At 43.2% G+C, this 18,723-nt stretch overlaps 2 protein-coding genes across 16 annotated transcripts in view; one reads left to right on the top strand and one right to left on the bottom strand.

Moving 5' to 3' along the window:
* The window catches only part of rad17 (RAD17 checkpoint clamp loader component), a 72,005-nt gene extending 63,372 nt beyond the window's left edge, over positions 1–8,633 (bottom strand). For 8 of the 15 annotated variants that reach the window (XM_088303201.1, XM_088303184.1, XM_088303175.1 and 5 more), the window contains exons 1-5: positions 8,540–8,633; positions 7,516–7,743; positions 6,643–6,717; positions 5,091–5,229; positions 1,832–1,968 (exon numbers count right to left, since the gene is read on the bottom strand). In XM_088303201.1, the coding sequence (XP_088159327.1) occupies positions 1,832–1,968; positions 5,091–5,229; positions 6,643–6,717; positions 7,516–7,641 (477 nt within the window). In that variant the 5' untranslated portion in view covers positions 7,642–7,743; positions 8,540–8,633. Of the gene's footprint in view, positions 1–1,831; positions 1,969–5,090; positions 5,230–6,642; positions 6,718–7,515; positions 7,744–7,974; positions 8,070–8,162; positions 8,255–8,539 lie in introns of all 15 variants that reach the window. The other 7 variants (XM_088303140.1, XM_088303157.1, XM_088303148.1 and 4 more) reach the window with 7 other exon arrangements.
* ak6 (adenylate kinase 6) overlaps positions 8,454–18,723 on the top strand; it is a 44,269-nt gene continuing 33,999 nt past the window's right edge. Inside the window, exons 1-4 of the mRNA XM_088303297.1 lie at positions 8,454–8,744; positions 8,823–8,902; positions 11,112–11,204; positions 11,392–11,450. Of these exons, the coding sequence (XP_088159423.1) occupies positions 8,875–8,902; positions 11,112–11,204; positions 11,392–11,450 (180 nt within the window). The 5' untranslated portion in view covers positions 8,454–8,744; positions 8,823–8,874. The remainder of the gene's footprint in view (positions 8,745–8,822; positions 8,903–11,111; positions 11,205–11,391; positions 11,451–18,723) is intronic.

The following is an 18,723-nucleotide window of genomic DNA, read 5'->3' on the forward strand; positions in this document are numbered from 1 at the left end:
TGATAATGGCCAGAAATGATTCGCCAATACTTGGGAGAACTTCTTTAAAGAAATGAGGAGGGACAGCTTAATATGGCAAACCACATCCTCGAAAGATGACAATTTTCCTGAATAAGATTGGACAAGTATTCCATCTTTGACTCTAACACCTTGTTTTAATAACTGTGCCAGCACTCTTTTAGGATTTGATATGAGACCTGCAGCCTGTCTTTTTTTTTACCTGCGTTCAGCTTTGCGGCATTCGTGTTTAGCTGCACCAGTTCTTTCATTAAACCTTGGCTCCAGTCTTACTTTTGGCCGCATACATTTGAATGGGGCCAGAGAATCCAAAATATTACTACATGAAGAGTGGAACCAAGAGCTGAGTTCCTCTGTGTTTGATGAGGGAACACAGAGCTGATCAAACGCTTCAGAGAATCGACTAGCAGTGAGGGGGTTAAAAATTTGGCATTTGCATTCACTGGTGGTAGGTTGAACAGCAGCAGAGGAAAACACGACTTCAAAGAGCACTGTCATGCGATCAGAAAGAACTTTGTCCAAAACTTTCAAATTTGAGATTGACAAACCAAAAGTAAGGACAAGGTCTAACGTTTCAGAAGAGGACACATGTATATTCAAAACCCCAATCAGCAGGATATGATCATATTTTAGCCTGATTTCCGCAAGATTTGAAAAGTCATTGTATTTTGGTGGTCTATAGATGACAGCGTAGAGCACAGGAGCAGCCCTGCCAACTTCAAAGAGCGTGCTCTCGAAGCTGGTGATCGATGAGGCCAATATAAATCGTTTACATTCATACTTTTGAAAAATAGTTGCCATTCCTCCACCACGATCTGACGTTCTCTGAGCCTCTAAGTAAGAACACCCAGGCGGTAATAGTTCCAGCATCGCACTGCACTCATCGGCATTCGTCCAGGTCTCCGTCAGGCAGAGGTAATCGAACTCATTGTGAAGAAATAGCTTCCTCAGGATAAAAGTTTTGTTCTTCAGCAAACGGGCGTTTAACAACGCTATCCTTGAGGGAGCTGTAGGCGTGCGTAGCTCCTCCGATCGGCGAGCTCTGGGAAGCTCTCGCAGAAGTTGTTGATCAACGCCGCGTCGGAGGACACGTGGATGCAGCGCAGCCGAATCTCCTCTGGATAGCCGATAATTGGTACCAAGCAGGGCTGCCGATCGTGCCACCACGGAGTACATCCACGCGTTCGGGATCTATCAGGGAACGAAGCGTGCTTTAGCTCCCTTTTTAGCTTCTTCAGCCGGCCACCACGTTAGCCGCGGCGCTACTTCCGCCGTGGAGGGAAGCGCGTAGACGCGGAAGATTTCCGCCCGGATGTCGGCGGGCAGCGTCTTACCCCAAATATGCTCGAACACAGCTGAATAGCCAACTGCACAGCAGAGACTGGTGATCATAAACCAGCCGGGAGTCCGTGAACAATGCACAAATCACCAGAGATAAAGAAAGTCTCATAGCTCAAGAGGGTTGCTGAGAACACCAGACTGTACGCCATCTTGCTCAAAAAAAGAAAAATAAAAAATTACAGGGAAACCACAACGATGCAGTATGTTTCCAAAGTTCCTCTGCATCTCCGTTAGCCATGACGACTGGGTTTGCCTAGTTTGTTTGGAATAAACATGCAGCCTTTACATGAACATGCACAACTATATTTTATTTACGACGTTAATGCCAAACTGTGGAGATGCAACTCTAAATATCACAGATCAATATTGTCACGTTGCACCACGAATAGCATAAATAGTTGGAAATGTGGTAACGAGGAGTCAAGTTGCTTTATAAAAAAAAAAAATCAGGAGACATTATTTCTTCACCTACCTCAACCAATATGAGGTTCATCCCAGTAGATTGTGCTTCACCAACCATCTTTAGACAGTTATACTTGTTGGCCCTTGTAAGAAACTCTTGGAACTGGGCTGACTGTGAGGCACTGGATAAACTGTTTGTTGTCCTGTCTAAAACATGAAAGACACAATGATACAGAGAAATGCATCCATAGAAAGCAAGTGTAATTTGATTAGCACTTGATTAGGCTTAACTGTCAAAAGAAACCGTTTTTCTTTTCATACATGCATACATGAACAAAGTTTAATAACCTGTTGATTACAAAGAGAGAATGTAACATGTATATTATGTTTCCAATGTATTATGCTGCATTGTATTACATTGGTTAAGTTTAACTACTGAGCTAAGAGGATCAGAGAAAAACAAGTCAACGCCCTGGTTAGGGGTAATGGAATGGAAAAATACTTAACTAGCTATGAGTCAGTGGGACTTTCCGCTCGTGACGATGAGTCATGGAAACTTTGAGGTAAAGCGGGGCTATAAAAACCTCGTCCGAGAAGCTCAAAGGGCACTCTTTTCGCATTTCATGGGGACACTTTGACGGAGCATTCTATTTTTGCATTCATTCCACTTTTTCCGGGACTTATGCTATTTCTCGCATCAGACTCAGGTCCCTTGGCGGGATGGGTTTTTTCCTCGATCAATTGGTCACCACTAAAAGGCTTAACCATGATAAGGTAACAAACCTAAGAAATAACATAAGCGAGGCCCGTTTAGAAAGAGAGAGAGCCTAGTAAATTTGTCCATGTAATTTCTGGGTTTTTCCAATTTCACTTTATCGCTAATTCAAACCTCGGGCCCTTCAAGAACTGATCACTCTTAGAAAGTTCACTATTTAAATTCAACTTGAAATATGATTTAAACACGTTTATTCGCTTTATGCCCCTTTTTACTATCTTTTCCTGATTATCGTTTGTATTTTCTTTTACGATGTGAATGTGGATGCATATGATCCCTTGCATTCATAATTAAATCTTTTAAAATTTTCGATTCTAATCTATCTTTGTCATTCTTATGATCTGATTCATTCACACCACTCAAACCTTTGCATTTCAACGAACCGCAGGGACCCTCCCCCCACCACCTCTCGGTGAGATCGGAGGGGCCCTTTACCAACACCGATGACCTACTTAACCCAAAAAGTTTACTCCGGCTTTAAAGACAAAAACAAATCCGTATGGCCTTCAGTGGGCAAATTAGTTGAACCTATTTTTCAATAGGTTTGATCAGGTGCCTGCCCCCGTTCAGTCTCCCCTGCTGCAGCCCCCACCAACCCCTCCTGCCTCTGCGAACGAGACCCTCTCTCGCCCTCTCTCCCCTCTCTTCTCTCCCCTCTCTCTCTCTCCACAGGCTTCAGACAACACATCAGACAACCACCACTTCCGCCTGCTCAGCCTTGTTCCTCACAACAACTGAGGTGAAGAACCAGCTGAGGAAGATGAAGGCAGCGGTTCCAGATGGGAATAGATCCCAGCTCCTCAAATCCTGCGCAGACCAGCTGTGTGGAATCGTCCAGCAGATGTTCAACCTGAGACTGAAGCTGGGCAGAGTCGTCCCCCAGCTGTGGAAAACATCCTGCCTGGTGCCAGATCCAAAGACCCCCCATCCGAAGGAGCTCAACAACTTCAGACCAGTGGCGCTGACGTCTCATCTGATGAAAACCCTGGAGAAACTGGTCCTCGTCCATCTGCGCCCCCTGGTCAGCTCTTCAATGGACCCACTCCAGTCCGCATACTAGCCTGACATCAGTGTGGATGATGTCATCATCTACCTGCGCCACACTTCAATCCTACCTGGAGAAGGCGGGGAGCACTGAGGATCATGTTCTTTGATTTCTCCAGTGCTTTCAACATCATCCAGCCCACCCTATTGGGAGACAAGCTACAGCAGGTGGGAGTGGCCCACCACCTCATCACATGGATCCACAACTACCTCACAAACCGGCCACAATACGTAAGAACACAGGACTGTGTGTCTGACGTGCTCCTCTGCAGCACGGGAGCGCCGCAGGGAACCGTTCCGGCTCCCTTCCTGTTGACCTTCTACACCTCGGACTACAAATACAATTCCTCTACCTGTCACCTGCAGAAGTTCTCTGATGACTCTGCGAATGTCAGCCTCATCACTGACGGAGACGATCGGGAGTACAGAGAACTCACTCAGGGTTTTGTGGACTGGTGTCAACAGAACCGCCTCCATATCAACGCCGGGAAATCCAAAGAACTGGTGGTAGATTTCTGCAACCGTCGGCACTCTCCACCTGCTCCAGTGAAAATCCAGGGAACTGACGTTGAGAGGGTCTCAATTTACAAGTACCTGGGTGTTCATCTGAACAATAAACTGGACTGGAGCGACAACACAGACGGAAGGGTCAGAGCAGACTCTTCCTACTCAGGAGGCTGAGGTCCTTTGGCGTCCGGGGAACACTTCTCAGGAACTTCTATGACTCGGTGGTTTCATCAGTCATTTTCTATGGAGTGGTCTCCTGGGCAGGAGGCATCTCGGGCCTGGAAAAAAAGAGACTGGACAAACTAGTGAGGAGGGCCAGCTCTGTCCTGGCTGCTCCCCGGACTCTGTGGACTCAGTGGGGGGCAGGAGGATGACGGGGAAACTGTCATCAATGCTGGACAGCCCATCCCCTCAATGACACTCTTACATCACTCCACATCTCCTTCAATCATAGACTGCTACACCCTTGCTGTGTGAAGGAGAGATTTCGCCGCTCCTTCCTGCCGGCTGCGGTCAAACCTTTTAACAAGGATGCTGTCCTCGGATGCAATACACTACTACTGTACTTCATCCAATGCTGTACTTAAATAGTGACCAAGGATATATTTTGTTTTCCATTGCAGCATTCTTACCATTGCAGAATTCTTATCATTGCAGTTCTTTTATCATTGCAGTATTTTGATTTATTTCCCCTCTGTACCATGGACAGACATTTGTATTGTTTCCTTACACTTGTATATGTTGTGGGATGCAAGTGTGTATATACATGGGGATTTGTGTATATACGTATGTACTGTATGTATTCACATGCTTTTTACCAATGTCTGCTATACATTAACGGCTAGAGTATGCCGCCGCCTCTGTGTGATCTATATCTTTGCTGCTGTAACACTGCAAATTTCACCATTGTGGGACTATAAAAGGACATCGTTATCCTTTATCTTTATCTTTATATACAGCATAGTGGTGGGAATTTGTCTATATCATATACTCGTATCCTCACCTTGCTGACTATAGGCGTACGAGTCCAGGTTAGGTGGGTTGGTCCACTCCTTTATTCTTATGCCCAGCTCCAGAGACAAAACCTTGATTGTCGCAGTCTTTCCACACCCTGATGGTCCTGACAGCAACAATAGTCCACCCTGTGAGGAACAACAGATGTCATGTCATTATCCAACCGCTTATCCTGCACAGGGTCGCGGGAGGGTGCTGGAGCCTATCCCAGCTGGCTACGCGCGAAAGGCGCACCACACCCTGAACAGGTCGCGAGCCAGTCACAGGGCAGACACACGCGCATGTGCAGTCAAGCACAAATCAGAATGATCAAATTGACTACCCCATTATTTACAACACCGTAAATTCTAAATTCTGAATCCCATAGTTTACCTATAAGCACTAAACATGAATCTTTGTAAATTCTGAACATAAAATAAAATATAGCACAATAAGAACTGGCTCTTACAGCTTCTATCAACTCAATACAAACGAATGAAGAAATCTAAATGAATCAAATCACACAATTTCAATTTGCCATCCAACTAATAATTTACATTTTTAATATATTTAACATTTTATACACTACCGTATCTCATTCCACTCTCCAAGGGCGCTAGTTAACAGTTCCGACAGTCAGCTATCTTGCCTTTGCTTGGGATACACATCGAGATTCTGAGCTACCAACAATGTATCCATCCATCCATCTTCTGTACCGCTTCTTCTCCTCACTAGGGTTGCGGGGGGGTGCTGGAGCCTATCTCAGCTATCTTTGGGCAGTAGGCGGGAGACACCCTGAACTGGTTGCCAGCCAGTTGCAGGGCACACAGAGACGAACAACCATCCACGCTCACACTCATACCTAGGGGCAATTTAGAGTGTTCAATCGGCCTGCCATGCATGTTTTTGGAATGTGGGCGGAAACCGGAGTACCCGGAGGAAACCCACGCAAGCACGGGGAGAACATGCAAACTCCACACAGGATGGCCGGAGCCGGGATCGAACCTACGCCCGATGTACCGACAATGTAAAATAACAAAAAAGCACAATGTCAATTCTTTCCCAAAACAATCAAATTAATACTCTATACCTCGTGTGTGTTAATATAGATGGCTTTTTTACTGCTCCTCTGTCAACATGTGAGCACACCTCTCAAAGTGAAGCAGCCCGGAAGTTGAATAACAAAAAAAAAAAGAAGGAATAACACGCTTAAAACTAACGCAGCAATGCCACCAAGCGGCACTGCAGAACCACAACTTCCCATCTACAAGCACAAACAACAACACACAACAATGCATCATATCAAATACATTGTAAAATAATTAAAAAAATACAAAGCTGACTACTTCGCGGATTTCACCTATCGCGGGTTATTTTTGGAACGTATCCCCACGCGAGAAACGAGGGATTACTGTATATACTTTCTGGATGTTCATACACATACATTCATATATACTACATATAGGATACACATACACAGTACATATAGTGCAGGGGTCTTGTCCATAAAGCTAGGCACCTTCCTCTCTCTGTAACTTGATAATCGGAACTAAAAGTGATACCTGCAATGTGTCTGAATGGACTTTCAGCCAATTTTCCACTTCTTCTACCTTCTTCTTGTGAACACCTAAATCAACCTGTATAGAAAGCCACATCAAACATTAAAAGCTATCAGCTGCTCTCATTTAACATCATGTCTATTTTGCACTTTTGACTCACTGACTGAAAAAACATTGGCTTTTCTACAATAATTATTGTTTATTATGTTTGTAATTTGACTCATATTGTGTCTGTCCATCTTGATATTGACCTGTATAGAGCATTACACAGACCAGGCACTCTTTACAGTTAATGTTTCATATTAATGGCTTAGTTTGAAATACAATTTCATGAATCTCGGGTCATTTTGGGTGGTGGCCCTTTTAGGCCAACATGAGCCATGATGTGGTTGCCCTTCCAGATCATGAACTGGCCCTGCATATTCATGACATAATACGCTAAACGATATATGATGTTTCAATGAATTAGCATCTTTATACCATATGATAATTTAAGCCTTTAGGAAAATATCACTTCTGTGTAGTTACTTTTTTTGCAAGTTCTATTTAGTTAACTTTTTTTTTATTATTGTATTTTGCTTTTTTTATTTGTTTTCGGGTTTTTTTTGCAGGATAAAATTTAACTGTTTAGACAATTTCTGAGCTGTATAGCTTCATCAAGCCATTTATTATAATTATAAGAAGGATTTAACCATACACACACAAAAAAAACCACCACTGATGATTGATCAATTTAAGTGGATAAATTCAAAATGTTAAATATTACAAAAGCAAAAACATCATTTATGAAATTTGTTCTGGCCAAATCAGGCCAGCTTCAATAAACTTCCAGAAAAATATTGATAGTGAAAATAAGCGGCAGAGATGGATACTTACCTTTGAGCATGGCATGTATCTGTCCACCCAGGGTTCATCTGGTTCCTTGTGGCAGGAGTGCTTCTGTGGATGCATTGTAAAAGGCTCTGAGCTGCTGGTCCTTCCCTTCCTCTTGGGAGGCCTCATTGGTTTAATTTGGGAGCCAAAAACCTGACCCCTTTTCTATCTAGAATCAAATAAGTTATGTCTCGCCAAATTAATGAAATCTCAATCCACCCAATGGTTCTTCTGCAAAAAAGATCACATGAACTTCTATTTCAGCATTTCTAAAAGTTTTACACATATTAGTTACAACAACAACAATGAAACACACACAAAAACGAAAGTCATCAGTATGGTGTATTTTAAGTATTTGAAGATTTTATTCTAATACTAATATTAATCAACATCATTGGAATGTATCATACACAATACCTTAACCTGTTATTTTAAACACGATCATAAGTTAAATAGAGGTACCTTAATAATTAGCCAAACCAAGACAGCTGGAGTCAGCAACTCAACTTAGTTCATCTTGTTTTCAAAAAGGTCAATGCGATTAGGATTCGAGTCACCTGGCCAATTAGGAATTTAAATTAGCATTACATCAATTAAAAATGTATTGCATTCAAAGGAACAAAATGCCAGACACGACTTTTTAAACTCACTCAGCTTGAAGCAACTTTCTCTTCTAGTTGACAGCTTTTTCATTCTTGACTGTGCTTCATATTGAGGAAACCAAGTCCTGCATGACACAAATCTGTACACTGACTGAGTATTAACATTTTCTAGCGTTTGCCCTCATTACGTTACATCCCCGAAATATTAACATTTTCTAGCGTTTGCCCTCATTACGTTACATCCCCGAAGGTTTACGCAGCTTACATTTCACAGCAAAACTAACTAGTGGAGAAACTCGGCACACGATGAGCAATAACCTTATGTCATTTTAAAAATAAGAACATAATTCGCAAATTGAACTAGTTTTAGTCAATCCTATTATGTATTGAAATTCGTCGATGAAAAGGAAGGTAGTATTGCACACCTTTATGATTGCGATGAAGCAGAGTCCTTCTCCATGTTTGAACTCCGTTGACGCCGAATGCCATAAATTTCACGACAGTTAACGTAAACTGGAGAAAAACATCAATTTACGGCAGCGTTTGTATGCGTAAATTCCAAAAGAAAATTAATCTGAAACTTTGACAAAGTAAATTACCCCAGGGTCATCATTGGCTTCACATTTTCAGGTCTGTATGGTGAATATTCAAAATGAATATTCAAGACAATTGTTCAAATATCATGGCGTGTGTTTTATTTTATTTCAGGTTGCTGTCAATAGGGCACGTGTTGGGCCATCGGTCATCGCCAGCTATAAAAATGAGACAACCAAACATCCTGTTAACAGGTATTAAAGCCTCTCTAGTAGTTAGTTTTGTGTCGGTGTATATCACATTTACAACTGTTAAAACAATACAGCAACAAGAGCTACGTATTTACTTAATGCGATGTTGTATAATTGGAAGTCTGGTAAATTGTGAGACGTTTAACAAATGTTTGGCAAATAGATTCAAAGTACTATAAATCCATTCTTCTATCCATGTACTATAGTCATTGAAGGAAGGGGCTTTTTTATATTAAAAACCATGAAACCCACAGCAGTATAAAAATATACATAATTGCCATCAGATTGTGAATCTGACTTACTGGCATTTAATGGATACTTTTCATCAACATGAAGTTGCTAATTCAACCTGCCGCTGCAAGTGAAACATTCAAATCAACATTCAGCTGCTATTTCAACTTTCCGCTGCAAATTCGGCAAGAAAACCTCACTTTCAGGTCATCAGGGAAAGCCAGATTGAAGCTATCGATGGAACAGTCATCCAAGATCAACCAAACATGCTAAACTCCCTTGGTCATGTGCATTAACAAGTACATGCGGGTGTAGCCTAAGGTAGTTTGTTCGTTTTTTGCCAAACTTCATTCGAAAAAGAAAGTGATTTGTCAGAAAAAAATAGCAATAAAAAACAAGAGCTGCACGCTGCTATAAATGGCCCTCACATGCCTAGCATCATTGGGGCACTGGCACATTGAGCTACTGGCACATCGGAATTACTATTTTTTTTTATTAAGTACATTAGATAAAAAAAACAATTTGGATCAAATTGAATTCCTATAAAAGGCCAATAATTTCAAAGGCCTGCTTCCTTTTGAGTTTAGAGTTGGGCTTCTGAGACTTCTGCGACTGTTACATGAGCCTCCAACCTATGCTCGAGCTTGTTGACACATACAACCAGGGCTGCTTTGCTAAAAAATTGAAAGGGTGTTATTGAGCCATTTTTGGGGAAACCACACAATAACCTAATGAAATGCTGCCAGGCCTGACGTTGCAATGTTCCATGAGTTTTCGTAAAAGTTTATACCCTTCGAAGTAGTGTTTCCTTAGCGTCAGAAACGTTGGCGGCAAGAACGTTGCCCTGGCAACAGCTTTTCCCGGAAATGCTCACGCTTCGTGCTGCAGCATCATAAAGGCCAAAACACTCTTCTGATCAAATATGAGGTACGTTTGGGTAACCGCTGGCAGAATAACAAAAAAAATAAAAACTAATTTCTTTTAGCCCGTCGGTAACACTATGAATATGTAAAAAAAAAAAAAAAACGTTCATAGATGTCTTCAGTCATTAACTATTAACAAATATCTAAAATTTTGACAAAAAAATGTTCTTGTGGGTCAAGTTACAGCAGCTTTTATAGCCAAGTTGACACCGAATTGTGAGGTAAAACAAAATAGCCGACATCCTTTTGTTCTTAGCGGGCTCCAAGAGACATTTTTGTAGGTCTTGGTGTGTCCCATATACTTTAGAATATTCCTAGATCTAGGTGAAACAACGGGCTGTTTTTTAAAATATTTTCTATTAATTCGAGAAACTGTTCATTGTGACGTGGACATTATATTAATACTAATTTTTGGAGAAATTGCGTGTGAAGGCTGAGTAGCTGAAGCCGTCTACGTGGAAGGATGCGGAATGAGATAGAATGTGGTTGAATGAATTTGAATCATTGTGAATGAAATTGTATGATTTGAATCACTGTGAATAATATTGAATTATATTGAATCATCACGAATGAAAGGCCTCAGCCTTCACACAAAGACAAATTAAAGGTTGTAAAAATCATGTCCCATACACTTTAACAGGTATGAAAACAATATTTTAGTCTTCAAGTTTATGTTCAGAACATAATCTCATGAGCCGGTAATTACCCCGGCAGTCACTAAGTCCACGAACCTGACATTCTGCATAAGGCCCAGTAGTATTCTAGTGGAACCTATAGAAAGTACTACCAACTAGCGTCACTTGGCGGGCCCAGGAAATGACTGCATGTAGGATTAGGTGAAAGTTTTCTCAACAAAGGCATGAAAAGGTGTTAGGTTAACTACAATTCTCCTCCATCCCTGCTTAAAGACTACACAAATAGTACTGTTATTACATCACATACCAAGCCTAAAACATTCATGGTACTATTATCAGCGAAGAGGGCAAAGAATGCTGTTTCAGTTTTGAAGCAAAATCTAAAAGGTTCATTCTAAGATGCTATGCCATTTTTTTCTACAGGGACGCCTGGTGTTGGTAAAACAACTCTGGGGAAGGAGCTCGCTCAGAAGACCGGGTTCACCTATGTTAATATCGGTGATCTGGCTCAGGAAGGTAAAACATTACAGAATGACATCCTATGGCACTCCAGAGGTAATGATTTAATGAGTTTTGTGACGTGGAGTAAGGCAATATTCTTGATTTTTGCTTTTAGGAACAGGTTCAATTGTTTTACATATTCATAAATCCTATCTCCCTTTGGTAAGAGGCTGTATTTCTAATTACAAACATTTTTCCTCAGGGGATCTTTATGATGGCTATGATCAAGAGTACCAATGCCCTATTTTGGATGAAGACAGGGTGAGTCATGCTCGTACAGTAGATCACAAGCCCTTAATATTTCTCATGAGGAAATGCAATGTATGCTACAAGTACATATTATCCTTCACGTGTCATGAAATTAAAATTTGGTGCTTAAATTTAAATTAATCTCAGCCATTGTCACTAGAGCAAACCCCTCAATCCCAGCGTTTTTCTGGATTTTGACTGAGTTTGCAAGGCCCACAGATTATTGTGGTCTAATGCTATAATAATATTGGAACTAAAAGATTAGACTCTCTTCTCAGGGTTCGCGGTTAACCGCTTCCCGATTGCCCGGGGCAAGTGAAATTTGGCCACGGGCAAGGTAAAATAATTGGCAACTTGCCCGACCGGACAAGCATTTTTTAAAGCAGCCAAATATCTTTAATTTTGACGAAAACGGTGGTGTGATCGGTTTGTGTGCACTGTATGGTGATGGTTTAACCCAGACACCCCCTTATGTTGTGGTATGGTCCATTGGCCTTATCGGGGGCAATGGGCGGGCGCTACGGGGATCAGTTAGTTCAGTGAATGTCGAGTTAAAGTGAACGTCAATAAATCCCGCAGTATTGGAACTCGCTGTAGTAGCATCCTCATTTGAAGTTTGAAAAACACAACAAAAACCTACGATATTTCGGCCGAAAATTGACAGCCGGAAGTTTTCTTACCTTCTGCGCATGTTTACAAGTGGCGACGAGTTCGTTCAAATCCGAACATTTCGGATTCCTCTGACATGACTAAAATAGCTCGAATATTTTTAAGTAGACAATTCAGTTGTGAGTAAGGAAGGGAGTAATATTTGATTATTGACTGTTAATTCATTAGCTCCATGATGTGACCTGACATAGTGTCAGTGACTGTGTTCTGTTTATGCTATGAAACTTATGGAGGCAGCACCACAGGCACTGGTCTTAAAGGAATACACAAATTTCCCACACTCATAATTTACTCATGTGATTCCTCAATTAATACGCTCTCCTGGACTTAAAATTGATCATCTGGATTGCTGTAATATCATTTTCCCAATTTAACATGCAGATTTGTTAATTATTAAAACTACAATTAACATTTTCAATAACTGCACAAGATGATACATTTGCTGTTGTGAGTAGGGTTTCATGGTTGATGATGAAAACAAGATTAATTTATGCTTATCAGATTATATGTTTATTTACATTTGTGGCGCACATTTTACAACCATAAACATTTTATTCTTAAAGAAAAAAAATTGTCACTTGCCCAAGTCGGGCAAGTAATTTGGCCACTCGGGCAAGGCAAATTTTAGTGGCACTTGCCCTATGGGCAAGCAGTTTTTAAAGTTAAACGCGAACCCTGCTTCTTTTATCTGAAAAAAGTAAGTAATTTTCCGTTTCTTTAGCTGACAGGGTTAGACTAGATAAATTTGGTCAAAATTCCCATTCCTGACAAAAAAAAAGATTTTTGTAAAAACAAACATTTCAAGCACAACCTTGACTTAAACGTAACTATTTTTTCTTTTGTGACTGCGCAAACATCTAAATAATTTATCCTTATCCCTTCTATAACAAAAACGGCACGGTAAAAAGTGCTTTTGATCAGAAAATAAAAATTGTTTTGCCCATAAAAAATATTGAACTGCTGGGATGAACTATATACAGAAGTGCATGTGTTTGTGCGTGCATGTGTTCACTCCCGCCTGAGAAAACTTTATGTTTCAGAGAGTGGTACAGACCACTGGGTTTTGCATCAAAATAATCCATCCACGATGTGCTGAAGCAGCTCGTTGGTAATAAACAGTAACAGAAAGTCTGCTGTTTGTCAAAGGCATCCAATGGTCCAGCGATCGCAATGAAAATGATGTCTTTTGGATGGCAGCCTGAACCATGCCCATCACTTTGTGATGCATGCCCTGTAAATTACAAAAATCTAAACAATTACATAAATGTTATATTTTATTACTGCAGCATGAATACTTTTATTAAACATTTGCACCAACAATATAAGGAGCTCTTTGGCTGCTGAATCCACAATCTGTAAGTTTTAGAAATATTTATTGCCACGCAAGTTTTCCCCCAACCTTTTTTCTTTTTACCCCAAAAGCATTCCTTCCCCAATGGGGCTGTCATGGGCTAGCTATCCATGACAGCAGGCTCCGTCACCTGAAAGTGAATAGAGTCACCCCACACGGCTACGAAAAGTCCAAAGAGGAAAATACCCCCTGAGTCTGCGAGAGCGGGGGCGGAAGATGACTCATCGGCTGACAACATGATAACGAACCCAGGAAAGGAAACGGCAACGAGGAAGAAAATCAGCACAGCACCTACTAAGTTATCTGCAGGAAAAGAGCTCCAGGTATGTAGCTGCGGATGGTCTAAGGTAACGTCCAGTCTAGGCCTTAAAATACATCAGGGGCGGATGAAGTGCTTGAAGAAGGCAAGTCTGGGATCCCGCAATATCTGTTAAGAGAAAGGTCAAGTAAGGCGGGAGAAGCTCGGCGGAAGGATTCAACCCACAGTTCACCGAGCATCAGTACCCCAGAAGATGAGAGGAATTCAAGCACAACATCTGAGAACCTGGAACCTAGCCAGCCGCAGCCTGCTTTGGAGAAGAGCACCCCAGGCCATAGACCCCAGGTGAAGTGGCCAAAATCCAGCAGCAAGAAAGAGTGGGCAACAATCGATACAGACCTGAGCAACATTCTGGACGAAATCAGAGGTATAGTGGTGAAGAAGTTGGAGACGATGGGCGATTTGATCTACTCTTACGGAGCAGAGAGATTCGGAATAAAACATCAGAGAATGACAGAAACATCGTCAGCCCCACCCAAGTCCAGAAGACAGCAAGAAATCAAACGCCTTGTCAAAGAAAGAAGGGAATTGAGGAAACAGTGGAAGAAAGCCTCACTGGAGGAGAGAGTGGGTATTGACCTGCTGCAGATGGATCTGAAGGAGCGTCTTGGTACGCTGCGAAGAGCGGAAAACCTTAGACACAGGCGCAGAAGGAAGGAGAGTGCAAGAATATCATTTTACAAGGACCCCTTCAGATTTGTGAAAGGGCTCTTCACCAAGGAAAAGAACGGATCACTCAAGGTTCCAAAAAGGGAGCTGGAGGACCACCTGAGAGCAACGCACACGGACAACTCAAGGTACGAGCTAAGGGAGCTACCTTCGGACATGCCACCAATGGCCGTACCAGAGCACCAGATGGACGACAGCCCACCAAGGTGGAATGAGATTGAGAAGTTGGTGAGGAAAGCAAGGGAAGCTTCAGCTCCAGGACCAAACGGAGTCCCGTACAGACTCTACAAAAATGCTCCTAAAGTCCTACGATTCCTGTGGAGGCAAATGAAGGTGGCATGGAAGAAACAAATCATCCCAAGGGCGTGGCGAAGAGCAGGGGGAGTAATGATCCCCAAGGAAAAGCATGCCTCGACCATCGACCAATTCCGACAGATCAATCTCTTGAATGTTGAAGGTAAGATCTTCTTTAGCATTGTGGCTCAGAGAATGACGACCTACCTAAAGCAAAACAACTTGATTGATACATCGGTACAGAAGGCCGGAATACCAGGCTTCTCAGGATGCTGAGAACACACTAGCATGATATGGCATAAAATCCAATCTGCAAAAAGAGAAGGAAAAGATCTACACGTTTTATTCCTGGACCTAGCCAACGCCTTTGGATAGGTCCCCCATTCTCTCATCTGGACAGCCTTTGACTTCTTCCGTGTACCCAGCAACATCACAAACCTAGTCAGAACCTACTTCCAGGACTTGCAGGTTTGTGTTACAACAGCAGAGTCTATAACAGCTTGGCAACCACTGGAAGTGGGAATAATGGCAGGATGCACCATCTCCCCGCTGGCTTTCACCATGGCAATGGAAGTTATCATCCAAGCTTCCAGGTGGGTTGTAGGAGGGCAACGCCTGCAAAACGGACAACAGCTGCCCCCTATTCGTGCCTACATGGATGACATGACCACCCTAACCTCAACCATCCCATGTACCAGACGTCTGTTGGAAAAACTTCACAACAACATAACGTGGGCACGGATGAAACTTAAACCCAGCAAAACCAGGAGCATATCCATCGTCAAAGGAAAACTCGCGGACCAGAATTTCTACATCAAAGAAGCACCCATTCCGCTAGTGTCAGAACAGCCAGTCAAAAGCTTGGGCCGATGGTATGATGCAAGCCTCAAAGACTCGGACCAGAGCGATCAACTGAGGGAGGCAACCATCAAAGGACTTGTCACCATAGACAAGACATCCCTCCCAGGCAAGTTGAAGTTGTGGTGTTTGCAGTTTGGATTGCTCCCAAGGTTGATGTGGCCTCTAACAGTCTACGAAGTCCCCATCACTAAAGTCGAGAAACTGGAGAGGTCAGTCAGCTTCTACATCAAAAAGTGGCTTGGACTCTCACGGTGACTGAGCAACATCGGATTATATGGACATGGTGCGCTGGAGCTACCGGTCTCTGGCCTCACCGAACAATACAAATGCACCAAAGTGAGGCTAGACATGACCCTGTCAGAATCCCAAGACATAGCCATACGAATGTCTGCTCCCAAACTGGCAACAGGGAGGAAGTGGACCCCTTCTGAGGCTGTGCAGCAGGCTAAATCCGCTCTCAGGCATCGAGACATAGTAGGGCAGGTTCAGCAGGGGAGAGGCGGGTTTGGACTTGGGACAAGTAGACCAGCTTGGCACAAAGCAACACCCAATCAGAGAAGAAGACTGGTGGTTAATGAGGTCCGCCAGCAGGAGGAAGCAGACCGATGCGCAAAGGCAGCCTCACAGGCCAAACAGGGTCAGTGGACCACCTGGGAGAATCTGGAGCATCGCAAACTCGGATGGAGGGATCTGTGGGGGATGGAAGGAAGCCGAATCAGCTTCATCATCAGAGCCACCTACGATGTTCTTCCTACACCCACGAACCTCAACCAATGGATTGGAGAAGATCCCTCATGTGCTCTCTGCCAAACTCCAGCATCATTGAGACACATCCTCACTGGCTGCAAAACCAGCTTGTCTCAGGGCCGATACACCTGGAGGCACAATCAGGTCCTACGGCAACTGGCGATCATACTAGAGGAAAGGAGAACTACCAACAATGCCCTCCCTCCCCACGTGCCTGGACCCCCAAGCACAATCGCCTTTGTGAAAGCAGGACAACTTCCAGGGAGACCATCTGTAAGAGTGGAAACAACCCTCCTGGACACAGCCCGAGACTGGAAAATGAAAGTTGACCTGGATCAGAAACTCATCTTTCCACCAGAGATCGTTACCACTAATCTCAGGCCAGACCTGATCTTGTGGTCAACCTCACAGAAACTCCTGTACATCGTGGAACTAACAGTCCCATGGGAGTCTGCAGTGGATGAAGCCTATAATCGCAAAAGCCTGAAATACATGGACATCGCAGCAGAGGCGGAGCAGCGTGGCTGGCGCACACAGGTGCTCCCTGTGGAGGTCGGGTGTAGAGGATTTGTAGCCACATCAACAACAAGGCTCCTGAGAAGCATGGGGACCCGAGGCCAGGCCCAACGACAAGCTGGGAAATTGCTGTCGGAGGCTGCGGAGAGAGGCAGCAATTGGCTCTGGATGAAGAGGAAGGACCCCACTTGGGCTGTTAGATGTCAAATGTGAGGAAAAGTGGAGAAGGAACACCCTCAAAGAACCACAGGAGACTTCAAAGACCTAGTAAAGGACTCTTCTCCCTTCCAATTTTGACAACAGGCGGGAGGAGCGGAGGCAGAGGGGGGCACACCTGAGGCGCACAGGTGTCCCTGTTGAACCCATCCTGAGGTGTTGTGGGTTTATCAACGAAACACCGATGAAGGAGGGCACCCACCTGATGACCCCAGTGAAGCCTCTGGTCCTCATGCAGGTCAAAATTGAGTTGCTTCTTCTTCCCCTCTCTAAATACCAGGAAAGTGCTGATTTTTTGGGATTATAACAACAAGTCCTATAGCTAAACGTTGAGGGTGAATGTTTTTTATTTTCCATCGTTTCTGCGTTGTCTAATACTCTCCAGTTTGCACACTCTTCCACCAGAATGACGCTGCAGAAGAAGATTGTGGCTGGGTGGGGGTGCAGTGTTGGGGGGGAGCGCTAGAGAAGAGTGTGTAAACTGGAGAGTATTAGACATCGCAGTAGCCATGGAAAATAAAAGCAATTTACCCTCGAGAAATGCGTTTGGGGTAAAAAAAATAAATAAAATAAAGCTTCCAATAAACATGACAGAGGGGATGGAGTTGCTTTTGATTAGAGGATGATGCTTCGTCCTCGTAAAAGCAAGCAGCCATCAAGAGGCTCTGCCTGCCTCACACGGCCTACACGGTGCACACAGGGCTTTGCTGGAGCTTTCCTGCAGCAAAGTCGACAAATACAAGACGGATTTGGACCCCAATTTGGCAGAAGAATATCTGACGTGAGTTAAAGCAGCAGTGAATCGTCATTGGAGCCACCAGAACGAGGAGGTCAGTGCTAAATAGCTTGCTAGTTCCCATTCAAAGCTTTGTCACCCGTTATGCTCATCAGTCCGTTTATGCACATCGGTATGTTCTAATATACTATGAAGTCACCAGTAATACTAATAATACATGTACGGATCATGTGTCCTCTACAAGTGGACAAAATGTGTTGCGCACATCTGCGGCGCAACGCATTTGCACGATCGGTGGACCTGCGTATCGTCACTCTGAGTTGTATGCATACAAAAATATATGGTTTGGTCAGAACTTTGCTAAAACCGCTGCTGCTCATTTTATTTTCTTCAGTAAATTGATAAGAAAAATGTAAGTAAACCGCAAGCGTATATGTATTTGTGTGCGTGTGGGGGGGCAGACAGGAGAGATGGGGACAGAGAGAGAGCTGAGGAAATAAAAGCAACAGTAAAAGTAAATGTGTGGTCAATTTTACATTCTATATTTATACATTCTATTATTGTGAATTCAGCAGCCAAAGAGCTCCTCACATTGTTGGTGCAAAGAAAGGTTGAATAAAAGTATTCCTACTGCAGCAATACATATCTCATATTTGCAATCGTTTATATTTCTGCAATTTACAGGGCGTGCTTCTCGAAGTGATGGAGATGCCAGCTAAAAGGCATCATTTTCACTGCGAGCATGGACCACTGAACAGCGGACTTCCTTCAGCTGTTTACCAATGAGCTGCTCCAGCACATCACGGATGGCACAGACCACTTTACAGACAATTATGTCTGTCTACACGCAAAAAAAGTGTAATTTTTATGGTGTGGGGCAGGCGGGGGTGTACACACACACACACAC

The sequence above is a fragment of the Idiotropiscis lumnitzeri genome, chromosome 1 (genome assembly GCF_059441095.1).
Source record: "Idiotropiscis lumnitzeri isolate Australia: NSW breed Sydney's pygmy pipehorse chromosome 1, RoL_Ilum_1.0, whole genome shotgun sequence".
Classification (NCBI taxonomy): Eukaryota; Metazoa; Chordata; class Actinopteri; order Syngnathiformes; family Syngnathidae; genus Idiotropiscis; species Idiotropiscis lumnitzeri.